This window comes from Dunckerocampus dactyliophorus, chromosome 2, assembly GCF_027744805.1.
Source record: "Dunckerocampus dactyliophorus isolate RoL2022-P2 chromosome 2, RoL_Ddac_1.1, whole genome shotgun sequence".
Lineage (NCBI taxonomy): Eukaryota > Metazoa > Chordata > Actinopteri > Syngnathiformes > Syngnathidae > Dunckerocampus > Dunckerocampus dactyliophorus.
The window spans coordinates 8595522-8618984 of NC_072820.1; the positions used below are offsets into that span (position 1 = coordinate 8595522).

Consider the following 23463-nt stretch of genomic DNA (forward strand, 5'->3'; position numbering starts at 1 on the left):
TATACTTAACAATACAAGAAGTGTGGACCAGAAAGCTGAGGCAGGGAGGAGCAGGCAACAAGTTTACTAGCTAAAAGTGATGTTAAATGTTCATTTCTCCATTACATATTACATGTGTGTGGCATTGTTGTTTGTGCAGTCTCCCCCTCCCTTCTTCCAAACGAGGTGAAAGTGATGTTAAATGTTCAGTTGTCCATTTGTTTGTCATTTGTCATTATTTTTGCATCATTTTCTGCATCTGAAACTATAATTATTGGCTATAAAATGTGTTTTGTGTTAAAATTGTTGGTTGTCTGGAACGGATTAATTTGATTTTCATTATTTTCTATGGGAAAACTTGCCCTGGTTAGGGTCCGTTTTGGTTTGAGTCAGATCTTCTGGAACGGATTCATGACGTGAACCAAGGCACCACTGAATGCCTGAACTCTGAATGCCTGGAAAAGGCCTTCTTTTAAACCCTCGGCTCCTCCCACCAGAGCACAAAACCCCCCACAAGCATCCATCCATCAGTTTTCTATGCCGCTTATCCTCATTAAGGTCGTGGGGGTATGCTAGAGCCTATCCCAGCTGAGTTTGGGGGACGGCGGGGTACACCCTGGACCGGTCGCCAGCCAATCACAGGGCACATATAGACAAACAACCATTCACACTCACATTCATACCTATGGACAATTTAGAGTCGCCAATTAACCCAACATGTTTTTGGAATGTGGGAGGAACACATGCAAACTCCACACAGAGATGCCCAAGCGGAGATTCAAAGCCAAGGCTTCCTGATCTCCTGACTGTGTGGCCAACATGCTAACCACCCCACAAGCATCAATGAACAAATGCATCAACAATACACGCCTCATTCTGCTCTACCCATGTCCAAACTAAATATTAAAGGTAGAGCAACAAAACCTTTGCTATTGCTATTTTCTATTGGTCTATTGACATTTTGCAAATCATAATTTCCCCATCTGAGCCTTGGGGGGAACATTGTGTCAGTACAGACACTAGATGGCGCCAGTGAAAAGTCTAAACTTCAAGGCCCTCACACAGCGATGTCAAAACTTTGAGGTTACCTTTCTCATCCATGCATTTATTTCCTACGCCGATTATCCTAATTAGGGGAGTATGCTGGAACCTATGCCAGCTGACTTTGGGCGACAGGAGGGGTCCACCCTGGACTGGTCGCCAACCAATCGCAGGGCGCATATAGACAAACACTCATACATTCATGTGGACAATTTAGAATTGCAGTAACTTAACATGCATGTTTTTGGAACGTGGGAGGAAGTGGCAGTACGCACGCACGGGGACAACGTGCAAACTCCACGCAGAGACGTTCAAGGGAAAAAAACTGCTCTCTCTTTTATATTATGATTGTACTTTATGTTGCGAGAGAAGCTATCACATCAGTATTACAACCACCATTTTCCAGTCTTCTATCCCAGCTGACTTTTGGGTGAGAGGTGGGACTGGTCACCCTGGACCAGGGTGCCATGAAGCTCAAAAGCATTTTTTTTCCCCACTGGTCGTCCTTGAGGTGTTTCTACAGCTTTTTGGAGTCCAGGTGCTGTAAATTCAGTGAAGTGGACATGATTTGGAACAGCACTCACCTGGCATCATATTCCAAAAGACTTGAATTGCTGCCAAAGGTGCCTCAACAAAGTATTGAGCAAGCCTGTGAACGCTTATGTACATGGGAGTTCTTAGTTTTTCATTTTTTTTATACATACATTTGCAAACATTGAAAACTTTAGCTGTCAAATAACAAATAAAAAAAAACTGGAATTGCTTTGATTGCTGCGAAGTGCTTTCTGGATGCACTGTATGGACAGTTTAGAGTCTCCAATTAACGCATGCGCCACCAAACAAAAATGTCACAAAAAGTACACACGGTTGATAACAATTTTTGCAAGAATTTACGTTTCGCACTGCTGGAGGTTGTAAGATGAGCTTCATCGTATTGCAAAGAAGCATTAAAGTGAAATAGGCCGTTCATCAGCTGATCAAAAGTTCAAGACCACAGCCTTTAAAAGCCAAAATCTTGGCATAAATGTGGATTCAATGGACTCATTTTCTGTCAGGTGTTCACACTGTCATGATCTCTTGATGGCAAAGGCAAAAAAGCTTCCTCTCTTTGAACGCCGTCGGATTGTTGAGCTGCATAAGCAAGGCCTCTCTCAGCACGCCATTGCAATATTTTGTCTTATATTTTTTCTATGTAATTTTTTTAGAAGTAATGTTAAAATCTCTTCTTGTCTCGTTCTCGTGGACCCGATCTCGTGTATCGTCCCGTCTTGTGAACTGAATATCTTGTGACACACCTATTGATTGCAATACAGTGCAATCCCAGTGCTTATTTTCGCATTTCAAAGCTCTATTCACAACCTCCTTAACATCTAATAGTGTAAAACATAAATTCTTGCAATTTTTCAACTGGTCTTAAAATTTTGATCAGAAGTGTATATACAGTACATATTAATTATGTACCTTCTGCCATCTAGTGGAAGAGCATTTACAGTGGTGCGTAAAAGTGTTTGACCCCTTCCTGATTTCGTTTTTTTTTTGCATGTTTGTCACACTTAAATGTTTCAGATCATCAAACAAATTTAAATATTAGTCAATGACAACACAACTGAACACAAAATGCAGTTTTTAGATGAAACGTTTTATTATTAAGAGGGAAAAAAAACCCAAACCCACATGGTCCTGTGTTAAAAAGTGATTTCCCGCTAAACCTAATAACTGGTTGGGCCCACTGTATTATATATCTGGATAGATCATTGGCGAAGACTTGCGAAGCCACACGGCCGCCATATTGCTACTCGCAAGAAACACTTCTCGGACAAGCTTTTGCATTCGTGGTGAACTTCTTTTATTAATTCGGATTGGACACAAATTTCGCCTTAAGATGCCTGCATGTGCAGCTATTAACTGCACACATCGCCAGTTCAAAGGCTGTGGACGAACATTTCTCCTGTAAGTATGATTGAAATGTAGATTTATTATTGATAATTTAAGGGTTTTGCACTGTCCATCTCTCAGATATTTTCGATCGTGTAAAATTCCTCTGATCAAATGTCTGTCCAGAACTGATACGTTTATATAGCTCTATAATAGCTAAGAGGAAATGTACGTACTTTTTTGTTATATCATGATATAGAGTATGTATTTCTTTAAGGGACGAAGGTTGCGTTACTTGAAGGAATGAGAGAATCTCAGTGCTTCCATGATGCTTACCAGGGTGCCAGGGTGTAGAGTAGAATTTTGCCCCAAAGGCAATTAGCATTGGAAGGGGAAAAGTACATTTAATATAGCCAAAAGATAGAGAATAACGTATCAAATGGTTTTTAAGGGATGAAGGTTGCGTTACTTGAAGGAATGGGAGAATCTCCCCGCTTTTTAATGTAAAATATAGATGTTCTGCCAGCCTCTTCATCTGCTTTGTACACGATGTACGCTGTGCCAATGTAGTCGAGATCCGAGTGGTAAGATGGCGTCTCTTTGGCTTCAGCGGCTTGCACGGCGGCGTGCGACATATGAGCTATCCAGGTATATTATACAGATCAGTGGTTGGGCCACCCTTAGCAGCAACAACTGCAATCAAGCGTTTGTGGTAAGTTGCAATGAGTCTCTTACAGCACTGTCATCTTTGCAGAATTGTTGTAATTCAGCCGCATTGGTGGTTATTTAGAGCATGAAGCACCTTTTTAAGGTCATACCACAGCATCTCAATAGGATTCAGGTCAGGACTTTGACTAGGTCACTCCAAAGTCTTCATTTTGTTTTTCTTCAGCCATTCAGAGGTGGACTTGCTGGTGTGTTTTGGATCATTGTCCTGCTGCAGAACCCAAGTTGGTTTCAGCTCGAGGTCACGAACAGATGGCCGGACATTCTCCTTCAGGATTTTTTGTTGACAGCAGAATTCATGGTTCCATTTATCACAGCAAGTCTTCCAGGTCCTGAAGCAGCAAAACAGCCCCAGACCATCACACTACCACCACCATATTTACTGTTGGTATGATGTTCTTTTTCTGAAATGCAGCGTTACTTTTACACCAGATGTAATGGGACACATGCCTTCCAAAAAGTTAAACTTTTGTCTCGTCAGACCACAGAGTATTTTCCCAAAGGTCTTGGGGATCATCAACATGTTTTCTGGCAAAATTGAGACAAGCCGTGGTTTTCGACTTGGAACTCTGCCATGCAGGCTGTTTTTGCCCAGTGTCTTTCTTACGGTGTGGCCATGAACACTGACCTTAACTGAGTCAAGTGAGGCTCACTGTTCTTTGGATGTTGTTGTGGGGTCTTTTGTGACCTCTTAGATGAGTCGTCGCTGCACTCTTTTGGTTGGCCGGCCCCTCCAGGGAAGGTTCATCACTGTGCCATGTTTGTGCCATTTGTTGATAATGGCTTTCACTGTGGTTCGCTGGAGTCCCAAAACTTTAGAAAAGGTGTTATAACCTTTTCCAGAATGATAGATCTCCATTCATCGGGGGGTGGGGAATCACTTTTTCATACAGGACCATGTTGGTTTGGATTTGTTTTCTCCCAAATCATAAAAAGTTTAATTTAAAAACTGCATTTTGTGTTCAGTTGTGTTGTCATTGACTAATATTTACATTTGTTTGACGGTTGCAAATGACAAAGATACATATAATTTAGAATCATTTTTGTATTCAAAACACTCCTGGTTTATTATCATATTATTTCATGTCATATCTTTATGAAGCAAAACGACATATGACACTGCTCATGCTGATGATGGTGGTCATGTGCAAAATTACAACTTTATATATAACAGAAGCTACTTACTCCAACGCAAGTTACATAAAATGACTAAAAGCAGATAACAAGCCAGTGTTTGCCTCACCATAATTCTCCTGCTGAAAGAACTCAAGGTGAAGGTCAAGGTCACAAAAAGGAAGCCCAGTCTTGAGGTCTATTTTTTTCCCAATCAGCTCAATGTCTTTACCAGGCTGGCCATGGTAGAGAGACAGTGCAGGCAAATAGGAAATGCAATTAGACGTCACAGTAAAAGAGAACATTAGCAGCCACACACAAAAGAGGTCAGAGTCCTTCAACCCCAGGTGAGGAAGGACATTGTAATCATAAGCATCCATTCCCTTTCCTGCACCAGGAGGGCCTGGGAGGTGGCCGGGTGCGCCGTTGCACAATAGTCCCTCAAAATGTTCATCATGTGCTGCCACTGATGAGAGGCAATATCCCTTAAGTTGCAGCTGAACACGAGTCAAACAATGTGCAGACTGATTTCAGAAGACCGCGTGGCTTAAAATAGCACTTGATGAAACTACTCAAAGCATCACATTCCTCATGCTATGTTATAAAACAATACAGCACAGCACAACACAACACGTTGCTATGCTATAATAAAACAAAGTGTGGAGAATGTGATGATGATACTTTGAAAGTACTTTGGTCAGGATCATTCACATCACGTCATTCACGTCATTTGTGTACTGCGTTCAACTGTGGTGCATTTAATATTTGAGCAAAAATAATAGAACCCCCCCTCCGTATGACACCGTGCACTTCTATCACACGGCAAGCGACTAAATCAGGGGTGTGCAAACTTTTTCCACTGAGGGCCGCACACTGAAAAAGAAAAGGATGTGGGAGCCACGCTGATATTTTATATTTTTGATACCCTGCGATTGGCTGGCGACCAGTCCAGGTTGTAACCCGCCTCTCGCCCACAGTCAGCTTGGATAGACTCCAGCATACCCCCGTGGCCCATAGAAAATGAATGAATGACTATTTTTGGATACCTGACATTTTGTAAACCAGCCAATGAAGTTATGCTAAGACTCATTATTATTCATTTATTATTAGGTACTCAAAAATAGAGTAGTTACTGAGGAACTAATGAAGACCTAATGATGAACTAATGACTAAGGCACATAAATTTAGACTCGTTACTGAGGAATTAATGAAGAACTAATGAGGAACTAATTACTAAGGCAAATACATTTACAGTAGTTATTGAGGAACTAATGAAGTGAAGTGTGAGAGAAGAGGATGCAGAAGACAGGGCTAGATGGAGGCAATTGATTCGCTGTGGCGACCCCTGAAGGGAAAAGCCGAAAGGAAAAGAAGAAGACTGAGGAACTAATGAAGACCTAATGAGGAACTAATGACTAAGGCGCATCAATTTAGACTCATTACTGAGGAACTAATGAGGAACTAATGACTAAGGCGCATACATTTAGAGTAGTTACTGAGGAACTAATGAAGACCTAATGAGGAACTAATGACTAAGGCACATAAATTTAGGCTTATTACTGAGGAACTTATGAGGAACTAATGACTAAGGCACATACATTTAGAGTAGTTACTAAGGAACTAATGAAGACCTAATGAGGAACTAATGACTAAGGCACATACATTTAGAGTAGTTACTGAGGAACTAATGATGAACTAATGAGAAGTGGTTAGGGTTAGCGTTAGGTAGGTTCATTCCTCATTAACTACTGTAATTTTGTGTACCTTATTGTAGTGTAAGTGTTACCAGTGTACTATTAGTTTTTCCATTTTTTGTTTTTTAAATTTACAAATTTTTCATCTTTCTTCTGCTGATTTTTTTCTCTGAATATTATGAGTTTATTACTTCAATAGTTTGACTTTATTGTCGCGAATATTATTAACCTAATATTATTAATTATTAACTTTTTCCCAACCTAATTTTCAAAATTTTTGGCTTGTAAGATTACACCTTTTTTCACTTATTCGACAATACATTTTAATTTTATTATTATAAAAAAATATTGCTTTTTTTATTTTTGTTGTTTTCTTGTTTAATTGTATTTTTACCATATAACAAGGGCCAATGAAAAAAAAAAACACCTATGGGCCAAAAATGGCCCAAGGGGCCACACTTTGGACGCCACTGGACTAAATCAACTAAGATCGTAACAGATTTCCATCAAAACTTAACAGTCCTAACTGAAAAATTGTGTATGCTGTAGGAAGGTAGCTTTAGATTTAGATTTGGACAGCTGAGAAGAACAATGCACAGTCTAGTGGTTCCCTTAAAACACCTCTTTGCATTGGCAATTGCTTAAATACAAGGAGTGTAATGGTACGCCTTAATAATAATATTATGTAATATTATGGTAATAAAGTTGTAAATTTATGAGAAAAAACTTTATGTTACAGGCATTGCTTGAGACAGCTATGAAAAGGGGGGACTCATGTGACCTTTGGCCTTGGGCATGTGGAGGAGGCGGTGTAAGGAAGGCAGAAGTGTGAGCGCCACATGAGCGAAAAGGGCTAGACATGCTAATCTGTTTGTGCTCAACTGCTCTGTTTTGCTGCCACGTTATAAATAAAAGTTGCCTGAAGCAAGAGGAAAATAGAACTATACTCTCTTTTTCTTTTACATGTAATCTTACAACTTTTTTCTCGTAATATTAAAAACATTTTCTCTGAAATTTACGACATTATTCTTGTGAAATTTTACGCCTTTATTCTCGTCACATTACGACTTTTTTCTCGTAAATGTACGACTTTATTCTCATAATGTTGCAAGTTTTTTCTGTTTTTCTAAATTTACAAGAATATATAAAGTCGTAAATTCCCGACTTTAATCTCAGATTTTTTTGTCCCCCTCAATGTGTCCCTAATAGGAGTAGGAGTAATGCTGGCCGTGTGATTTTTTTGTTAAAGTCAGAAAGAGACGTTGCAGCTGAGTGCAAAACTTGTCATGCACAAGTTTCCCGTGGTGGCACAGAACCGGGGAAGTTTACTACGACCAACTTCTTTGCGCATTTGAAGCAGTATCACAAAAAACAGCATTAGGATTTTTGCAAGACAACTAAGACGAAGAAACAAATCTCTGGCTCCCTCAAACAACCAACACTGTCCGAAACAAGTAAAGCAAAGCGTGAGAAGCTACATGGGATAGCAAAAAGTCAGGAGCCATAACAGACAAGGGTGGCAAATGTTTGTGCTCGATAACCAGCCTCTGCAGGTTTTGAGTACCGTCAGGCTTAAATACCCAATGTTACTGGATACTGATGTCTGTTTGAGTAATATCACTTGATCAAGTCTTTTCTAACGTTACACTCTACTAAATAAGTAGGGTTGCAACTAACAATTATTTTAATAACTGATGAATTGCTCCATTATTTTCCGATAAAAAAAACAACACATTTTTCTACCTCTTTATTCAGAAATAGAAGATTTGGCAACACAGTCAGTAGATCAAGAAGAGCTGGGTTTGACTCTCAGCTTGGGCATCTGTTTGTGGAGTTTCCTTTTTCTCCCCTAGGCTCCAGCATACCCCCGCGACCCGAGTGAGGATAAACGGCATGGAAAATGGATGGATGGAACCGACAGACCAAATGAGTGCACAAACACCAGGTTGCTGTTTGAATATTCTGTTATAATGATGTTAATAAAAATCTAAATGTTTGTCAAATAGCTTCAGTAAAACAATAAATGGACACAGCAAACTTAGTCGATTAATCTGAAGCTTGTTGTTTAATTGGATGGAGTAATCGGTTTGCCATAGATGGACCAAATTAACATAAAGCAAACATCTCCAGTTCGCGGTTGGGGCCGCAACATATCAGAAAAGGGGCAAAAATGCCCATCACTGTTTTCCAAAGTCAAAACTGATACGTGCGAATATCTTGTTTTGGTTAAAACACAAAGATAACAGGTCGGCTGTCATGGATGACTAAGGAAATTAAAAAATATTCACATTTGAGAGGCTGAAATCATAGGATATTTACATATTTAAATTTTAAAAACGATTAATCGATTACCAAAATAGATGTCTATTAATTGGGTAATCGATTGACCATCGATTTATTGATTAATTGTTGCAGCTCTAAAAATAAGTAATAAAAGTACTGTATACATGATTCATGCAGATATCGGAATGATGTCGATATTGGCCGATACTCAAGGTAGTACTCAGATACTCAGCATTGCATCGAAAATGAAAATGTTGAAAATTGCCCACAATAATACATCATTAACACATATGTGCCCTGTCAGTGGAAGGTGAAATTCCTCACCAGAACAATAGTCTAATGTGTTATTGAGGAAAAGAAACGATGAGCAGAGATGAGCTGACAATGCAGGAAAATATTTTTAGATGAGGTGTGGGGACATGTTCGGACAGACCAATGTGCAAACATGATTTGCAGTCAGACGGTCTCGGTCAGTGCGATAAAGCAACTTCCCACAGCATCCAACCAGATGAATATCATGTCAGTTGCTCCCGCAGTCAGCTCCAAGTCCCATATGTGGAAAAAGACTTGATATTAAACAAAGGAAATCCTTTGGACAAGTCGCATCCACGCATTAATTGGCACCACAATACAAACTTGCATTTACAGTCTGTTCCACACATCCTCTCACGACTGAACGAACAGGATGTTTGTTTGTTCCTGTTATGGTTTCTTTACAGTGCATGCTCCATTTTGTCTCCATGGTTATTCTCGTTAATTAATTCGTTAATTGTATCGTACGTAGAGTGTGTCTGTATGTGGGACTGCTGACAAAGTAAATGTTGTTAAGGATAAAAAGGAAAATAACAGTCCAGCGGCAGTTTCCATACAAAGTTTTATTTGAGAAAGGTCATGACGCTCATTTGATACAAAGATGTCTGCCCCCTGTGTTTATTTGCTTGGAAAGAAATATTGGGATTTTGTTTAAAGAGTGGATGTCCATGTTCTTTTTGTAGTCGAGTACAGGGTATTGTTTTCATCGACATTAGCGGAGGCGCCGCCCGTCTGCAGTCACCGTACCGCTGACAGGTTGGCAGGTAAACATAAACACGGTGGATGGATTTCATCACAGTGCCAGTAAACTTCATCTTCAGCTCACTGGGGGGGGGGGATGAGGAGTCATTTGTAGATCATTAGCCACACAATAGGTGACGCACACAGGGACAAACAGTTATTTCCGTGTCGGAATGGAGTAATAGCTCAAGTAGATTTGTTTATTAAAAAGAGATGGGCACAATTGAACAAAGCCTTTTTCTGTATTTACAAGGTTAAAAATACTACATGGGCTTGTTTGCACTGTCTTACACTATAATAGACACACTATAATACACAGTTCACATTTAGTTTTAAAAAGTGCTATGGTCTGTATATTCTTTTCAATGTGCATATTTTAGAATACACCACTTCAAGAGAGTATAATATAAAGTAGATTTGTAATAATACAGAAAGTGAAGTCAATTGGCAGACGTCCTTGCTACGATTCACCACTAACCCAACATTCTGGAAAGATCTTGTCTCTCGCTAAAAAAAAAGACACAGGGAGAAATCGGTGTTATTGTTGTTCATTGTTGTGATGTACAGTGGTGCCTCAGTTAACGTCCGCCCCGGTTAGCGCGTTTTTCGGTTAACAACCAAAATTTTTGCCTTGGCTTGCTTTTGCCCCGTTGTTTAGCCTCCAAAATACCATCCGGTTTGTTTACGCCGCCATCTTGGATCACGAATAAGACGAAATATTGCGATGCATACTCCGCCAGTTCCGTGTTTCTGCCTGTCTCATTTTACATCCATAACACTCATTTCTGGTTCCAACAACAGCACATAAGCATTCAAACTTACTGTCGCTTGTTCGCGGCATCCAGAGTCAAACATAGCACACGTCACCACCTCGCCGGCGCATTTCAGCGCCGTCACTGCCGCCAACAGTTGGATTCCCCCCCCCATTTTCTATATTAAAACGGCAAAGTACATGTTTATTGGTTCTAGAACGCTGATATTTAGTTTTATATATGTTTTACATTTTTGCAAATTGTAGTTGCAGTGGAATGTGTTTATTTTGTGTCATTTTGTTCACTGATGGTTTTGTGGGGGTTTTTTTCCCAACAAAACTTGGTAAAAGTGATGTTGAATGTTCAGTTGTTCATTCATTTGTCATTTGTAATTATTTTTGCATCATTTTCTGCACGTAAACGTGTAATTATTGTCTATAAAATGTGTTTTGCGTAAACATTTTTGGGTGTCTAGAAGGGATTAATTGGATTTACATGATTTTCTATGGGAAAATCTGCTTTGGTTCGAGTCCGTTTTGGTTTGAGTCGAACCTTCTGGAACGGATTCATCACGTTAAGCAAGGCACCGCATTACATTAAACACACACATATAAACACACAGCACTTCACACTTTAAAGCAAAACTGCACTTCAAAATAAAAAAATGTGCCCATGATCCACAATCCTTATGCGAGACACAAACGCAGATGTCTCTCTTTTCTGTGTGTTCTAAAAATATATCAAAAAGACGCAGCTAAGAATGCACGTAATGGGACGCACTTATTCCACCTATAAAGCCTCCTGAAAAAACCTCCAAAAACTGCCAACAACGGTCCATTTACATAATGTGACCTCCATATTAAACAAGCTACAGCGACACTGTTATTATTATTATTATTATTATTACCATTAACATTGTCATGTCGAATAACTACGTTACTGGCGTAGTGACACCTTGCCACCACCACCACTACTAGCCAGCTAGCGACTAGCTTCACCACACATACTGGAGCTGCCACCAATGCTGATGTATTTTTGTTTTTGAGTTTGGAAAAGTGAACACCAGGTATAGCGTTTGTTTCTATTTTGCTATGTGAAATCAATGCGCCCAGGAAGGAAAGCTTAAAATGAGCAAAATACTGCAAGTATTCCATGTTATCATGAATGTGCCTGTTACTACTTGGTCACAGCATGTATAGGTGGAACAGGTGTGTCACATTACATGCATTAATTAGGGTACCTGCCTCTTTTTAGATCTTTGCAATGCACAGAAAAGAGAAAGACGTGTGTTCATGTCTCACACAAGGATTGCGGATGATTTCTGTGTGTTCTAAAGATATAAAAACAGATAAAAAGAGACAGCTCATTACATAATGGGACACACCGATGCTGCCTACAAAGACTTCCAAAAACCTCCAACAAGGTTTTATGGTTTTATATACATGTTGTACCCATGTATTAACGGGTAAATTCATGAAAACATGTCATAATGACAGTATTTCGTCAGATTTTGCTCCTTTTAAGCATTAGCCAAACTTCTAACTAAGTGCACTGATTTCACATAACAAGATAGAAATGAACGCCTACACCTAGCGTTAACTTTTCCAAACGCAAAACTAAAAATACAGCAGCGGTAGCGGCAGCTCCAATATGTATCGTTACCTTTTGGTAGTGACCTGAGGCATTGAGAGTGTGTAGTGAAGCTAGTCGCTAGCCGATGTGGTGTGGCAAGGTATCACTGTGCCAGTAACGTAGTTCGATCGGCGTAACGATGTTACAATAATAACAATGTTGCTGTAGCTTGGTTAATATGCACGTTACCTTACAGTATTCCCTCGCTACGTCGCGGTTCACCTTTCGCGGATTCGGTCTTTGCGGATTTTTTTTTTCAGTGCACAGTGTATGAACGCGCATTGTCTTCTACGTCCTTGCGGCGTATTCGAGTAATCTATTGGCGCTCTGTTGCATGGGTTTGTTGTTGTATTTACTACTGCGACCAGTAGAGGGTGTCGTATACTCATGTGAGAGTTGAAGTTTGTTCAGTTCATCTCAGTAAATATAGAGCCACAACAGTCCTGATTGGCTAAGGGAGAACCAGCCCTTTGTGTTCTGCGTTCTGATTGGCTGTAGACCAGTGTCAATCAATCTCCTTCGTGCAGGACTGCCTGTTTCCTGCTGTATGTTTGCCAGCTGCTAGCGATCATACATGCCGAATGAAGGCAGAAATTACGCGACTGCAGGGCGCCTGGAATACTGTAAATGAATATTTGGTTCATGAAGGACGAGGAGGAGGAATATGTTTTAACAACAGGACAAGCCACGATCAGAGGATTGAAATATGCGTGAGTCACTTCATTTCTTTTGTCCAATCTCCTAAGTTGATCATTAAAATTCTAAATAAATGTGAACTTTGAGTGTTTAAACACGAGAGAAATGTGATAAAATGTTAATGTCCGTCTGAGAAAAGTGTATAAAGTTTATGGTGAGGGATTTTACAGCCTTAAAAATATAGTAGAAACATTGTAGAAAAATATAGTTGGCTACTTCGCGTATTTCACTTATCGTGGGCTAAGAGAACACTCTACATGTAAATGGAGCATTGTTGGTGCTTTTTGGAGTTTTTTTCCAGAAGGCTTTATAGGCGGAATAAGGGTTTCCCATTACGTGCGTAGTTGTGTCTTTTTAGCTGTTTTTAGCAGTTTTTGTATCGCACAGAAAAGAGAAAGTCGTGTATTCATGTCTCACATAAGGACTGTGGATGATAGGCAAAATCAAATAAAAAAGTGCAGTTTTCCTTTAAGACTAATGCCACTCATAAGTGGTTACAATCAATGCACAATAAATTGTTAACTTCCTATTAGGGCTGTCAAATTAATCACAGTTTTCAAATTAATTAATCATGATTAATTACCATGTCACACTAGGTAATATTATCATATTACCTTATCATTTTCCTATGCATTTTAAACTAGAAAAGAGTACATTTGGAATACAGGAAGTGAACAAATGTATTGCAAATTGATGTGAAATGGATGGGGGTGGGGGGGTGGGGGGGGTAGGATTAAATAAGATTTGCTTCTTCCTACTCCTTTTTTGACATGTAGAACAGTAAATTGTACTATGTGATGTCTTCCAATGTAACTTGTACAGTATGTATGTTCAAAATAAATTAAACTATTACTGAAATATGCTCGATTTCCCTTTATTTTATTGAAAGAAAGATAAATGACAGGGCGGGATTATATATATTTGTATGTATTATCAGCGCTAAATTAACTTAAAATTGTAATAAAGTTAAGAGATGGCACATATAATCTATTATACATTATTTTAGATTTTTTTGTATCGTGAATTAAATTTTTTTTGTCATGGCAACTGGGTATATTATGCCCGTTTCCGCCACTCAAAGTAAAAAATCTCAATGGTAAGTCATAATTATGAGATAAAAAGTCATAATTATGAAATAAGTGTTAATTATGAGATAGAAAGTCAAAATTATGAGATACAAACCACGCATGCGCTGCCTTCTTCACTGGAGCCTTCATCACATGGCACTCGGCACATGTGCAGTTTGTGTCTCATGACTTTGACTTTTTATGAGAGACACGACTTTTTAGCTCATAATTTCTATTTTTATCTCACAATTATGACTTTTCCATCTCATAGTTATGACTTTTTACCTCATAATTTCAACTTTTTATCTCATAATTATGACTTATCATTGGGGTAGTTTTTTTCTTTCAGTGGCGGAAGCAGGCCTCCATAATATATCGATCTACCATGATTGCTCTAATTAAGGAAAATGCATTTCTCTTTGACCACATGGTCATTTATCAACAAGTACATCAAGACAGCAACAACAGAACCTATGTTGTAACAACCAACATTTGAAAGCGCATGCAGAGGTAGATAAGCCCGCTTAATAGTAACCACTCATGATGTTTCAAACGCAGCTACTGCCATCTTATGGAGTTAATCAAAAGCCATCAGGAGGTTGCCTAAAGCCACAACTAGTAATGCCAATGCTTTTTGACCCGCCGCTAATAAGAGACGCTGTGTTTATTTGCTTTTGTCACCACAAACCCGGTGACTAGAATTATTTAGAACATTTTGTCCCTCTCATGTACCAAAATAAAGTAATCAAAACACTCAAAACACCTGCATGAGTATGATGGTGTAGTTTTGCAATACAGCTCTTGCAATAATATGCATCTCCCCCTTTATTGCAATAAGAGTGATGCATGCGGTTATTATTTGAGTGACCATCACAGATGCAATGCATTTTTGTAGTTTTGTAGCCCGTTTTTAAATGTGAGTATGTCTTAAGCAGGGATAAGTACTTGAGAGTTGAACTGCAGTCTACAGCTGTACTACTTGATACTCACTCGGAGGAGTAAGACGGGTTGATGATGCGCTGCAGATCTTGAAGGTGCTGTGCGATGCTGACTGTTTTGACAAAAAAATGAAATAGTCACATGTCAGTATTCAATGACACATCATGTTGTCATGATTGACATAATCTCTATTATTATATATACAAGGGGATATTATCAACCGCTCTGTGAGATGCAATCCACATTGCTTGTACAAGTTTATTTTGACACATCTTTATTATGCTTCAACCCTTGTTTTCAGGTCACATAAGAAACCTCATCAAAACTGAAACAACTCAAATCAAATCTTTCCAAGAATGCAGCTTTTTTTTTTTTACCTGATCCACCTCCCAGACTACTGGTCCTTCCTGTTCCAAGTGAAGATCCATTTGATGTTCCTCTTCCTATTCCACTTCCTGGCTTACTTTGGCCTGTGTTACTGTTGCTTGACCCAAACCCAAACCAGGGAAATCCAGAGTTGGATGACCCACTTTTGCTTGTTGATCCCGCCGATCCAAGGCCGGGTGAGGTTTTCATACTTGATGTTGGTTTATTTGCGCTGGCCCCACTTGAACTAAGACTTGGATTTGACGCAGCTGAGCCAAGACTTGAGGTGCCCAACCCAGATGATCCTACTTTGTTGAATCCTGACCCAGTAGAACCAAGACTGGAAGAACCCAATCCAGTCGATGCCGGTTTGTTTAATCCTAAACCAGTGGAACCAAGACTCGTGGAGCCCAACCCAGATGACCCAAGTGTGGTTAACCCTGACCCAGTAGAGCCTAGTCCAGGAGAACCTAACCCAGTTGATCCTTGTTTGTTTAATCCTGACCCCGTTGAACCAAGACCGAAAGAGCCTAACCCAGTTAACCCTAGTTTGCTTAATCCTGACCCAGTAGAACCTACACTGGACGAACCCAAACCAGTTGATCCTTGTTTGTTTAATCCTGACCCAGTAGAACCTACACTGGATGAACCCAAACCAGTTGATCCTTGTTTGTTTAATCCTGACCCAGTTGAACCTACACTGGAAGAACCCAATCCAGTTGATCCTTGTTTATTTAATCCTGACCCAGTTGAACCAAGAGCGGAAGAGCCCAAACCAGTTGATCCTTGTTTGTTTAATCCTGACCCAGTAGAACCTAGACTGAAAGAACCCAATCCAGTTGATGCTTGTTTATTTAATCCTAACCCAGTTGAACCAACAGTGGAAGAGCCCAAACCAGTTGATCCTAGTTTGTTTAATCCTGACCCATTTAAACCAAGACCAGAAGAGCCTAACCCAGTTGATCCTTGTTTATTTAACCCTGACCCGGTTGAGCCGGAACTGGAGGAGCCCAAGCTAGGTGATCCTTGTCTGTTTAATCCTGATCCAGTTGAACCAAGGCTGGGAGAGCCCAATCCAGATGATCCAAGTCTATTTAATCCTGACCCAGTTGAACCAAGGCTTGGAGAGCCCAAGCCAGTTGATCCTAATCTGTTAAAACCTGACCCTGTTGAGGAGCCTATGCCTGGTTTGCTTAATCCTAACCCTGGTGAGTTAAAGCTTGAACCGAACCCATCTGACCCTACCCTACCAAATTGGCCAAAGTTAGAAGACCCTCCTGGAAATCCTCCCAATCCGGTCTGAAATCAAATGAAAGTAATGTTAGGATGTGACAATAGATGATAGAAAATGTCAAGTGGTTATGTACAATGTTTTAAGTAAACAAACTTGGACCCAGTCGATCCCCTGTTTTTCGCAGAGGTTACACTCTGCGACAACAAAACGAATGATGAAAATCTGCAAGTAATTGACACAGCCATTAAAATGTCTAGTGTTGATACTCGGCTTGCTCCTCCTCCAACCCCTCCTGCTAGCTTGATGGATTAACATCTGTAATAAGAGTGGCTGTTGTAATTATTAGATTAAATTGAGCTCCACAATTCTCCCCCAATCTCACTTCTTTTCAGTATACCTCACGCACTTAGTATAAAACAAATTTTAAAATGACAAACGTGTAGGTACCACTAATGAATAATAATGTAACATGATCCATGAACAGATGGAATTGGAGTTAGGGTGTAGAAGTTACACTTAAGTTTCACTTTTCTATCTAACAGCAACTATGGTGCATTCAAGGACCCCTGAACACTGCGAATCTCAACGTTTGATGAAAAGACAATGTCAGTGAAGCAAAAAGACACACATGTAAACATTTTTTTTTAACAGTGGTATCTTACCTGTATTATCACGTATTTTTATATTATTAACAACTCAAGGTTAATGAGATGCGCTTTCTGCGGAAAAAAACGGCCTATTTTTGGAGATGGAATTTCCTCTACCTTTTCCTCGACACAGAAAGTTGGAACATTTGCTACATCGGTGTATTAATTTCCTACAAATTATGTAAAGGCATAGCAGGTTCAAATACAGTAAGCCTACTTGAGATATTGCTCTCACTTAATTGTAAAACATCTCTGTTACACACAGACACACACACGCACACACAGTGTGATTCTACAGAGGAAGAAAAAGTGTACTACAGTCATCCTTTGCTACATTGCGGTTTGAATATCGCTCCCTCACTATATTGCGTTTTTGTTAAAAAAAATAATTAATAAATGATCGCTAATTTGTGGTTGCCTATGGCCTACTATTGGTCAAAAAATATTGAAAGACAAGTTAGATGTAGTATTCTGGCTACGAGGCATCAGTAATGTTATGAGACATGACGTTACATTCCATTACCCTTCACACTGCATGGAAACAGGCAACTAAGCCAGCAGAGCCGAGTGGACGTGCCACGGCTGAGACGGACATGCAGTGGCTACGATCGAATGAAAGAATTGTTCTCCTCTCATTCCGTGTGGAAGTGGTACATTTTTGGCTTAATTGTCCTTCTTCCACACTTCGTTAGGAACACTTTCTTAAGTTTAGAATAAGTAAATCGGAGAGGCTAACTAATTAGCTCAGTAGCTTGCTATGGTAGCGACGGCTGTCTGTTATGTCCCTGCAGTGGTCCTGTAACCGGTGCAATGTGGTGTAAACAAAGAATAATATGAGTGTAAAAGTGACTATTGCTGTGTTATTTCATGTCTAAAGGGCTCCAATAATGTCAGAACCTATATTTAGAAAGTCATAAACACGTTACCTTAGCCATGCAGGACATGTTGAGCTGCCTAAGTTGTTCTTTGACGTGTTGAAATTCTTTATTTTTATAATTGACATTGTTTTCCAGGACTTCAATGTCTCCGTTGAGCCTCCTTTTCTCCAAGAGAAGCCTTTCATAGTCTTTGTCGTGTTTCAGCTGAAGCTTCTCAAGGTTTTGTCTGTGCTGTTGGATCAGACCCGTGCGGTTCTGGCTGCATGAGCGGTAGTCATCAAACAGTCGCAGGTTCTCTGCCTTCAAGTGGCTGTTCTCAGTCTGGATCTCAGACACCTGGTCTCCAACGGTGTTCAAGTAGTTCTGGAACCGGTCCACCACCTCTCTGGACAGACTTGTGCAGTTGGAGCGAATCTGCTCCAGGTGCTCTCGCTGTTTCAGACAGGTGAGCTGCAATGCAATGTAGGTGGGAAAGAGAGATTCGATTTTCAGTAGGAAGGCTCTTGAGACATTGGAGATGCCACTCAAGGACTGGACAAAGTCTTCTTTGCATCTTTGTTTGGAAAACTCTATCTCATTTTGATGAACGGATTTGTCCCTTCTTAGACGAATGGCCTCCAGCTCAAGGTTGTCCCGTTCTTTTGCAATCTGGTCCATGTCCACCCTCATCCTCTGTGTTGTTTGTGTGAAGTTGGACTCCACGAGTTCGAGTCTGGCGGTCAGATGCTCCATCTGCAGCCCACAGTTACAGCCTACACTCCGTACTGCTTTAACAAAAGGGGAAGACATATTTTACTAACATAATTTAATACATCAGAACATCAGAAGTTGAATTACACAGCTACATTTTTGTTAGGGCGGTCCAAAAAAGTGCGTTAACAGCGGTAACAAATTTATTTAATTAATAATTACGTAACAGTTTTTCGCGTAATTAACACATACGCATCACGGCAAGCTATGCTTCTCAGTTATAACGACAGACAAAGGCACAGTGTAGCGTCTCCACACTTTCACAGAGTCTGACACTCTTTTATAACTTTATTCTGACCTGAAGACATCAACAGCAGTGCAATTCCAACACCGTATATGTAACTCAAACTCACAAACACGTCTCTCGTCTCTCTCATTGTCACTAGACGACCGTGAAATGCATTTAGGGACACTGTGAACATCACAACGTCGTCTACATAATGCGTGTATGTGTGGTTTAAATAAACAGAAATACAAAAAAAACAAGAAGCGGATATTCTTATCACTCACTTTGTAACTCTTAATGTGGAAGTACAATTTGCTGCATTTTAGTATGCTGGGAAATCGCAGAAAATAGTCAAAACATGTCAATTCAACTTCAGTGACGTGGTGTCTTTGACCGCCACCCCTCATTATAACAGTTAAAGTGTTATAAGGGTTAAGTTAAATTAAAGTGTTATAACAGTTAAAGTGTTATAAGAGTTAAAGTGTGATTCAAATGTTCTGCTACTATAAAGAAAGTAGTGTTAGGAAAATAGATTTTCAGACGTGTGCCATCTTTTATCTTGATTTGAATTTACAGTTAATACATGCAAGAATATATAATCCTGTCCTGTCATTTATCTTTCCTTCAAAAAAATACAGTAAAAATGACCATATCGCAGACAAAGTTGCAAACGGCCATTAATCATGATTAATTCATTTGAAAACCGTGATTAATTTTAATCATTTGACAGGCCTAATATTTATATATTCATAGCACAGGTCTGTCACCATCAAAATGTTCCACTTACATGGTTGTGAGCATGTCTGGGGAAAGCGTGGCTGGTTCCGACAAATCATCAGTTCTAGATTTGTCTGTTGCTGTTGAAAGTAAATGAAAAGATGAATGAATAAAACAACAATGATGACACGTCATAATATTTCTTAAACAAATACAAAACAACGTGCATATAGAACTGCATCTACTTCAAACACTGAAATTGTTTCAATACAAGCGCTATATTTTTTCAACACAATAATTTTCATTGACGCCGTCTGCATGGCCTTCAAGTACGAGGCAGTGCATTTACTCCAACCACATTAACATCGGACAACAAAATTGAGAATTATCCTTATAAAAACTAAAATCTTGATTCAGGTGTCTGAGTGTGTATATTGCATGAATGCAGATGAAACAAACATAGTGGTTAGGTTGCTATTACTGATTATTTGATCACATTAAGACATTTGCTCTCACCAGTCTCTTGTCCAAGTCTTGAATAAGAATGGAAGAGATGTTAGCGATGTATCGAATCTTAAGCATGTCCCATTCATTGCGGGTCTTCTCAACCAGGGTGATGTTGAGTAGATTGGTCAGGTTCCGCCTCTGCTGCCTGAGTGCGACGTTCTCGATGGAGAGTCGGCTGAAGCTCTCCTCCAGGTCCTGTATGCGCACTGCTGATGCCGAGTCCTGAGTCTTACCGTAGACCAAAAAGAGCACCAGGCTGACTATGATAAGAGACTGAATAAGCGAGGAGAAGAAGAAGATGATCCTCAAGTAGTAGCTGCAGCTCTTGCCCTTTGACTGGTACTGCATCTTCTTTTGGGCCTGCGGGCTGTACTTGGACACCTGGGAGTAACCGCTGCTGTACATGAGTGCTGATGGGTCAAAAGAAAAGTCAGAGAAGAAAGACACACAAGTCCTCCTGGAACAGCCGATGACAATCTTGACTTATATCAAGCACTCAGGAGACTATCAGTCCATGTCAGTTGGTGCCCCGTTGTCTGACAAAGATCTAGAAGCACTAGAAAAGTGGGCCAGACGTTTCCTTTGTGTGACGGTGAAAACACGAGAATCGATCAGATTGTGGGTGAGGTGTAAACATGGGTAGGAATTTATAAACTGCTTTGGTCACACACTTCCCATGATGGGAAGTTAGCTGAACTTCAGACCCCTCCCATCATAAGTCTGCTGCACAGGCTGGCTTTCCTTACTGGGACCTTCCACGTGGCCTCTATGCATGTATATGTATGTACAGTATGCGCGATAGTGAGATGTTTACAGCTTTTAAAAGCGCAAAGGAAGTGTCTTGGATCTTTAGAATTGCTTAATTACAGTTCTTTCGAATATGCACGAGAGATGGAGCGAATTGTTGTGAAGAGTGACATTCCACAGACAACACCTTCTGTTTCTTATCTCTTCATGAAGCCATCAATCTCAGTGTGTGAAGCATGCCCTCCTCCATGTGCCAAAAACATTTTTATGGGATCATGAACAGTGTTTTCCGGTGCACAGCCGGCCGGCAGGACAATGGCTGATGTTGTTCTTGTGACGTTCTCTCGGGGAGGCTCTTTGATGCACTGAGTCTCAGTCCAACATGATGACGTGGGTAAGCTGCCCTCTGTCTCACAGGACACACACACACAAACACACCATTTTGAAATGAAAAGTAAAGCTTTAACAGTAACAGCCACTATTTTTTTTCCTGCCAGGCATTGTTGACGTGCCAGGCCTCATCTTGACAGGAAGCAGTATTTCAGAGGAGATGCTGATGGCCAAATGCTTATGTCGCTTATGGACTAGATTGTAGATAACAGGCGCCAACAAACGCAGGATATTAGAGAAAATACAAGACATAAACACTGTGCAGATTTAATTGAATTTGAAGAGGGTTGTTTGTATGTTCACGTGCAAACATCAGGGACAGTGCAGTATTCCTTTTTTAGATCTACACATGGGTGCTTGCCAATCTGACTCACACAGTGTTCAGAAATCATTTAAAACGGCTTGCTGTGTTGTTGTTTTTCTTCATATATTATGGTAAATATTACATAAGCATCAGATGAGGCAAAGCGGTTATAATCTGAATGTTTTGGATAAGACAAAAAACATAAAAAGTGACAAAAAGCTAGCTTAGTTCTGTTGAAAGAACCACATCCTACAAAATAGTGTTCTAAAATACAGCACTAATATTACATCATTTTGACAAATGTTAATCAACAGTCATTATCCTGTGAATACATGGAATAAAAGGAAACTCAACTATCCAGCCATCCATTTTCAATGACACTTATCCTCATGTATGATGGAGCCTATCCCAGCTGACTTCGGGGGAGAGGCGGGGCACACCCTGGACTGGTCGCCAGCCAATCGCAGGGCACATATAGACAAATAAGCATTCACACTCACATTCATACCTATGGACAATTTAGAGTCTCCAATCCACCTAACATGCATATTTTTGGAAAGTGGGGGGAAACTGGAGTACCCGGAGAAAATCCACGCACGCACGGGGAGAACATGCAAACTCCACACAGAGATGCCCAAGCGGAGATCCGAAGCCAGATCTTCCAGATCTCCTAACTGTGTGGCCAACATGCTAACCACTCAGCCATCATGCAGCAACTCAACTTTGCTTACTCAATTAAATTACGTATTAATTTTGTTTTTTGTCAAAGTGACAATACTTAGGAGTGTTTTTCAAACTATGTGGTGGACTTGTGTGTATTGTTTTGTAACGGTTTGCTTGTACTTCTTCAGAGCAAGCTTACAGTAGTCCAAGGGTTCTCAATAAATGGACTCAGATGCCTTTTTAGACAGACCCAGTCCTATTATTAGATTACCATACTTAATGAATGCGTGTCATTTAATCAGCACGCCTTTACTGGAATTTGTGGCAGTTTTATTTTATCCATTTCAAAGCACTTCAGGATTTTGTTTTAAAACAAAGTGCGCATCTTTAACTTTTGAGGATGCCAGACCGCCACATTATTTGTACCAGAAGTGTGAACGAAACAGCCTGCTCAGTAGTGAGACATCAAGTATGGGTAGCATGAAATCAACTCTGCTTGTTCCTACTTCTTTTTGGAAATGTTGAATTCTGAAAGTGTAAACGTGATGTTATTTAATGTAACTTTGTTATGCATGTTTGAAATAAGGTCAGCAACCTGCGGCTTTGGAGCTGCAAGCGGCTCTTCAGACTCATCATTGCGTTTCCCACGTCGAGCTCTGATTTTTTTTTAACACTGAATTTGGAGGAAATGTGCATTTTCGAAAAGAGAAATACCCGACTCACCGCGAGTCCGTGAATGAATCTACATTGCGTTCTGACTGGTGATTGGATAAGCAAGGGAAGGCGAACGTGGGCCAGATTGAGTCCAGTGTTGCCAACTTGGCGATTCTGTCGCTAGATATGGTGACATTCCTACCCCCCTTGACAGCATATTTGCTTAAAAGCAACTAGCGAAAAATCTAGAGACTTTTTCTGGCGTCATTGGGGATTTTTCTGGTATTTGGGGAGGCAAAAGTGAAAGCACGTATTGTTCTGCAAATTGTGTTCTCACTGAGCAACAGCGGGTGCTGTTGACAGTTCCGCCCCGCAGTCACAAGCCGGCAGTGTACAGTGCTTCCGCGGCACACTGCCTGGATAAAAGAGTAGGGTGTGTTTAGATTTTATTGTTAGTCTATTGCTACTCTACTGCTATTTGTAAAATTAAGTTGATTATCTTACAATTCTTGGGGTAAATGTCAGTAATT

The 23463-nt window shown here is 40.1% G+C and overlaps 1 protein-coding gene across 2 annotated transcripts; it reads right to left on the reverse strand.

Annotated features, from left to right (window-relative positions):
* Positions 1–9572: 9572 nt before the first annotated feature.
* plvapa (plasmalemma vesicle associated protein a) lies at positions 9573–21634 on the reverse strand. 2 transcript variants are annotated; one of them, XM_054760100.1, is made up of 6 exons: positions 20185–21634; positions 19739–19808; positions 18024–18739; positions 15228–16515; positions 14902–14962; positions 9573–10271 (listed from the first exon to the last, which is right to left on the reverse strand). In XM_054760100.1, the coding sequence occupies exons 1-6, from the start codon at positions 20578–20580 to the stop codon at positions 10238–10240; spliced, it is 2565 nt and encodes an 854-aa protein (XP_054616075.1). In that variant the 5' UTR covers positions 20581–21634; the 3' UTR covers positions 9573–10237. The 2 variants fall into 2 exon arrangements, with proteins under 2 accessions (XP_054616075.1, XP_054616065.1); XM_054760090.1 differs by having other exon boundaries at positions 18024–18742; positions 20185–21633.
* Between the last annotated feature and the right edge of the window lie 1829 nt (positions 21635–23463).